The sequence below is a fragment of the Manis javanica genome, chromosome 8 (genome assembly GCF_040802235.1).
Source record: "Manis javanica isolate MJ-LG chromosome 8, MJ_LKY, whole genome shotgun sequence".
NCBI classification, from domain to species: domain Eukaryota; kingdom Metazoa; phylum Chordata; class Mammalia; order Pholidota; family Manidae; genus Manis; species Manis javanica.
The window spans coordinates 25789077-25795229 of record NC_133163.1 but is presented as its reverse complement, the minus strand read 5'-3'; the positions used below and the strand labels follow the sequence as shown (position 1 = coordinate 25795229).

Genomic DNA, 6153 nt, shown 5'->3' with positions numbered 1-6153 from the left:
GATATTCCTGTTATTCCAGATCTGGAAGAAATGCAGGAAGAAGACTTTGTTTTGCAGGTGGCAGCCCCTCCCAGGTACAGTAAATTAGGTATGAAATCGACAGGAGGCAGGGAATATGGAAATTAATATGCTCCAAATACTGTCTACAGTGGTGCTGCCCCCAGGGGAGATCTGGCTGTTCCGGTGATGGGCTTCATCTAGGGTTCCCATTTTATTAGGCATGTTCTTCCCATTTTGGTCCTTTCCAGCTGGAGCCCCAGGACTGGTGGCCCAGCAGCGCTCCTGGAATGTCCTGCCTGTGGTCCCTCCTCATGTTCTGTCTTGCCTGCAGCAGCCAGGTAAGCTGGGTGATGACCTACCGTGACCTGGACAATGACCTCATGAAGTGCCCAGCCTTTCAGACCTTGGTGAGTGGAATGGCTTCTGCAGAGAGGGACAAACTCCAGGCAGCATCCCTAGGGTTCTCAGTTCCTCTTAAGCTGTACAGCATCTCCTCCAAGGGTCTCTAAGGCTGCCTGGCAACAGTCCCTCTCTGGGAGGCATCCTCCTTAGGTACTACACCATGCCTGGACCCAACACATTCCAGGGTTTCCCGGGGCCAGGCTCCCCCCTGCTTCTATGGCTGCCCCTTGGCATCAGTAGGTACGCTGGCCCTAGAGAGATGCTGTCGTCATGCCCTGGGCCCTGATGGTGACCTCACCCCAGAGAATGCTCCACCTGCAGGGTATCATGGTATCCCTTCATTTCTCAGTGGCCGTGTTGTCCACTCAGTTTTTACTTTTATAAGGCATTTCTGCAGGTCTGGTTTGGGGACACACAGAACCTGATCTTCCTCTCTGTGCAAGAGGTAGCTGTCTGAAGGCCCCTGAGGCACACAGCATGCCTTTTCTTTTGCATCACAGGATGGAGAGATTGACCTGAAGCTCCTCACCAAAGTCCTCGTGCCAGAGCATGAAGTTCGAGAGGTGCACCGTAGCAGTTCCTTACTCTCTCGGCTGAGTCATTCCTATAGCCAGCTGGCTCCCCAGGGTGACCCCAGGCCAGATGGTGTGGGAGGTTGGCTGTGATGGAAGGGAAAGGCCTCCCATCATCTTACCCAGCAATCGCTTTCGTGGCAGGATGACATCAGCTGGGACTGGGACCATCTGTACACGGAGGTGTCCTCAGAGCTCCTCGCCGAGTGGGACCTGCTGCAGACAGAGAAGGAGGACCCTGTGGGACAGCCTGCACACACCTGAGTGCTTGGGGGATGGCAGACTGCACTCTCCCTGCACAGAGTAATCTCTGCTTTGGACTTCTAAGCCTAAAGCTAAAGAAGCTTGAAGGCAGCTTTTAATTCTTATATGCAATATTTTATAATAAAAGCATTTATTAGAAGACCACATTGGATCATTCAGTCTTAATAAATTGCTTTACTCTGTGGCCATCTCTTCCACTTCTTTCCAGCACCCTCTTGGAAAGATGCGTCAGGAGTAAAGGAGGGCAGCTTTTAAACAATGTGCTGGAAACTCTCCCCTCTGCTGAAGATGTGGGGGGGAGTTAGGTGCAGGGGGGAAAGGCCTGCCGCTCCTCCTAGAAGGTGTTTGGTTCACAGAGGCCAGAGCAGTTCCCTGGAGCACCGCTCTACCCGAAAGCACCTGGACGCAGGGATGGGGGGGTGCATGCAGCCGCCTCCTGGGGTCCAGGGGAGGCCCTGGTGGGATGCCTTTCTCCCTGTGAACGTTCAGCTGCGATAGTGAAGTTGCACCATCTCTTCTGGGCTTCCAGGCAGTTTAGCTGAGGGGACAGCAAGAGGTGGGTGTGATAAGGTGACCCATTCCTCACATTAGGTTTTGGGGGCTCTTCTGACCCCACTTCCCTGTCCCCCCTCTTCATGCAGCCCATGCCTGGGGCTCTCCAAGTCCGTGTTTCCCCTTTTGCCGCAGGTTCCCAAGGCCTTACTTCTGGTTCTCATTAGCAGGGCCAGCTCAGTCACCCTGAGAACTCCGTGAAGCACCCTGGGGCTGGGACTCCCTCCGGCCTCTCAGACGCGGAGCTGTGTCCGTTGCTCCTCCAGGCGTCATCACTGCCTGTGTCCAAACTGCGCCAAGATCTGGAGTGGGGCTCAGCTCTTTTTCTAAACAGAGACATCTTTTGTTCTTGTTGTGTTTCTCTCTTGCTCCCTGAGACAGCTCACCTGAGGACAGGGACGTCTCCCTGCTTGCCTCTCCTCCATGCCGCTTTGGATCAGCCCCAAGCAGGTGGTAGCAGCTAAGTCCCACTCCTTGGCCGCATCCTGCCTGGAAAGCCCTTCATTAAAATTCAGAAAAACAAAGAGGCTCCACACTTCAAAAACCCACTGGGGGGTTATTTTTGTGTGAATACAGTGCCCTTCCCCGGTGAGCCGCTAGGCTCCAGAGCAGCAGCGAGAGTGCTTGTCTGCTAATTATAAACTCAGGGAGAAGGTGGCTCTGGGGTCCCTTTTCCTCCTTTTTCCAGAGTCACATTTTAGCCCAACAGCCCCTCTTGGAATCATTCCCACAGTCACTGAGCAGTTTCCATCCAGGCTGGTTTTTCTTGGGCTTGCGTCACTCTGAGACCCAGAGGAAAAGGGCTATATCTCTAGCACTTTGATTCCTAGCAAATTCAGCTGCCTCAGGACTCTGACAACCTTGGAGGTCTTCAGCCAAAGCAAACAGGTAGGGGCTGACTTGCTCCCTCTCTGTATTTTATAACAGCAGCAGCACCGACGTTTGATGGGTCTTGAGCGCTCACCACATGCCAGGCACTGGGCTCCATACACATGAATTATGTAGCTTCACCCTCACAACCACCCAGTGAAACAGATGCTGTTGTCCCATTTTACAGATGAGGAAACTGAGGTGCAGAGAGGTAACGAGATTGCCCAAGAGAAGCCAGCTACTTGGTAGCAGAGCTGGAATTCAAATCCATGCTGTGTGGTCACTGTACTTTTAACATCTGTGGTTTTGCTTCCCCTCAGCTGCCCTCAGCTTGGAAAGCTGTCTAGTTTATAGCAGGCAGAATTCGCAGTACACTGGAAAAAGCTGTCTGCCACTCCCTCTTCCCCCAAGCCTAGACACCCATTCTTTCTGTGGGTGACCACAGATCCAAGGGCTACTGTCAGGCCTGGGTGTGAAGCCTTGCACCATGGCTGAGCTCCACAGGCCCAGCCATAAGCAGGTGGGGTGAGGATAAAGCCAGTGGCCCCAGGTGAGGAGCAGCTCTAAGGTGCATGAGCTAAGCCTGGACAAGAGTCAGGTTAGGCTGTGTGGGGCCTTGTCTCCTGCCGGCTGCCTGTGCCCTGGCCATGCCCTGTCTGCGCTTCATCCTGCCCGTGACACTTGAGCATCACATCTTCAGAGTTCCTGGGGAATGATAGGTGGTTCCAGGACCTACGTCCTCCCAGTTCTTACCCGACCTCTGTGATACCTTCCTTATGTTCTAACCAGTGGTGTCGCCCATGCCAGACTTCAGAGGGCCTCCCCAGAAGATGGCCCAAGCGGTATGACGGAACGAACAAACATCCTGCAGTATCTGTGATGTGGTTTTCTGCAGACGTGAGGGGAGGCATGGAGTGGGTCTTGGTGCCGCCTCCTGTGGGGGGCATTTTGACTGGTTCCCTACCAATATCTCCTAGGCTGGCTCACGTCACCTCTGACCAAGCTTGAAAAGTCCCAGCTGGTCTTGAACAAAAATCTCCCATGGTGTCTTCCACATTGGGTGGTAGCTGCAGAGATGCTGTTCATAAGCCAAACCCTGGTGGGGAAGCTTATTCCTTCATGAGATGCTGATTGAGACAGTACCTGCCAGGCTCGGCCTAGGCACTATGGGGGTAGAACTAAGAAGCAAAATTCCCTCCCTTCATAGCATTTGTATCTGGTGCAGGGATGGCAAATAGGTACAATAGTATGTCGGATGGCAATGGATGCTATGGAGAAAAATAAAGCAAGAACGGGAAGGGAATGCTGGGATCAGGGTTGCAATCTTAAATGGGGTGGTTGGGGGGGGCCTCACTAAGGTGACATGTGAGCAAAGACCTGAAGAAGGTGAAGGAAGGCTCATGACTGGTACCTGGGAACAGTGCTCCAAAGAGGGAGAACAGTATTTCCAAAGCCAACGGGAGGACGCTACTTGGCTGGTTTGAGTAGCAGCAGGAGGTCAGCATGCCTGGGGTGGTGGGGACGGGGGAGAAGAGGCACTCTGTCTTACTGTGCCCAAGGCCTGGGTGTATCACAGAAAAGGCCTTGGGGTGTGTGCGGTCCGCTCCCTCTAGCCATATAAGCACTCAGGCCTCGGCTTGTCAGGTGGCCATCAGAACACTTGCTCAGATTGCTGCACAGTCTCTTTGTGCCTCAGCCTGGAAGAAGGGGAACGGTTAATGTCGCACTGAGGGAGAGGGAAACAATGAGCACTGTTTGCACGGACCAGAGGTCAGGAGGCTGCCGCCAGCTCCCTGCCAGGCTGGGGTGCGCTGTTGTGCGTGGCAGACAGGGTGGCATTGTAAGGCCCTGCATGGAACACTCCCCAAAAACCTGCAGCTCTGATGAAAAGGTCAAAGCAAGAAATTCATCTGGGTAGGTCTGTAGCTGAACTTGAGGTCATCTCTATCCCTGATTGTTGCCTCATCTTTGCCAGACCCCAGGATACACCAGACAGGCTTTTGGAACTTGTGCTCTAGACGGGAATGGCTGCTAGTGCCTGGTCCATGGTGCTTGACCCAAATATGCTGCTTCCTAAATCAAGGCCTTTCTTCCTTTGTGGCTGGGGGACTCCTGGGAGCGTTGGTGCTGGGGACCCGAATGAAAGGTCATGTTTGCTACAGGAGGATAAGGGAGCTGAGCATCCTTGCTCTGCTTGCCTCCTGGGGGCCAAGAAGTCTGGGGAGGCAGGTGGAGGGAGAGGACAGAGAGCAGTGGCAAAGAATATGGACTCCAGAATAAGGCAGGCCTGGGCTCTGCCACTTGGTAATGTGGGTGCTGGACAAGCTGCTTTCCCTTTCTGATCCTGTTTTCTCATCTGTAAAGTGGGGATAATAGTACTGCCTCCTTGGATTGTGATGCCCGTAAAAGTTGGCTGCTTGTTAGATTTTAGAACTGGAAGGGATCGAACGGGAACGTGGGGAAAGCCGCGTTGGATGTTGTTTTGCAACAACCCCTGCCTTTTGCTAGGGCATACCATCTTCATGCCCCACCCCGCCCGGGCCTCCTTTCTCAGCCATGGAGAGAAGCATGGTTTGGCAACAGGGCTTTTTTGTTTTGTTTTTATAACAACTTTATCAAGGTGTAATTTGCCTGCCTTAAAATCCACCTAGTGAAAGTATACAATTCAGTGCTTTTAGTAAATTTATGGAGTTATGCAACCATCACCATAATCCTGTTTTAGAACATCTGCGTCTCCCTACAAAGTTCCCTTGTGTCTGTTTATAGTCAATCTCTGCTTGCACTTCCAGCCCTAAGCAACCATTGATCTGCTTTCTGATGCTATAAATTTGTTGTTTCTGGAAATTGCATGTAAATGGACTCACACGATAGGATAGGTGGTCTTTTGAGTCTGGCTGCTGTCACTTGGCATATTTTCAAGGGCCATCCATGTTGTAGCATGTATCAGTAGTCCACTCTTGGTTGCTGAACGGTATTCCATTGTACAAATACATACCACAACTTGCTGATCTGTTCATTAATTGAGTTGTTTCCAGTGTTTGGCTATTATGAATAATGGCCCCATGGACATTCATGCACTTGCCTTTGTGTGGACATGTTTTTGTTTCTCTTAGGTAGATTCATAGGTATGAAACTGTTGGGTCATATGGTATGTTTATGCTTAACTTTTTTTCCCAGTTTATTTAAAGTAAAACACTGAAAATTTCAAAAGCTTTGAATGGTCAAACAAAATAGTTGCAAAATTATTTATGTCTAACTTTTAAGAAACTGCCAAACTGTTTGCCAGGGCATCACAGTTTTATTGTTTGTTTGTTTTTCAGTACTTTAGAGTATCAGGATTAATTAAGTACTTAATTTTTTCTTGTCTCCTTTCCTTAAGTTTTTCAAAGGTCCTAATTAAGTTTATAGGAGGCCCATTCTCCTGATACCTTCCTTCTTCCTGTCATTGAGTTTATCTCTGTTTTGACAATACAGAGTTCATCTGTCTGTTTTT

At 50.9% G+C, this 6153-nt stretch overlaps 2 protein-coding genes across 4 annotated transcripts in view; both read left to right on the top strand.

The window, feature by feature from the left end:
- Positions 1 to 1422, top strand: part of IFT43 (intraflagellar transport 43) — a 78701-nt gene extending 77279 nt beyond the window's left edge. For 2 of the 3 annotated variants that reach the window (XM_017672270.3, XM_017672272.3), the window contains 4 exons: positions 2 to 74; positions 332 to 407; positions 903 to 965; positions 1119 to 1422. In XM_017672270.3, the coding sequence (XP_017527759.3) occupies positions 2 to 74; positions 332 to 407; positions 903 to 965; positions 1119 to 1238 (332 nt within the window). In that variant the 3' untranslated portion in view covers positions 1239 to 1422. The remainder of the gene's footprint in view (position 1; positions 75 to 331; positions 408 to 902; positions 966 to 1118) is intronic. The other variant, XM_017672271.3, reaches the window with a different exon arrangement.
- Positions 1 to 6153, top strand: part of TTLL5 (tubulin tyrosine ligase like 5) — a 414761-nt gene that overhangs the window by 376424 nt on the left and 32184 nt on the right. The window lies entirely within an intron of this gene.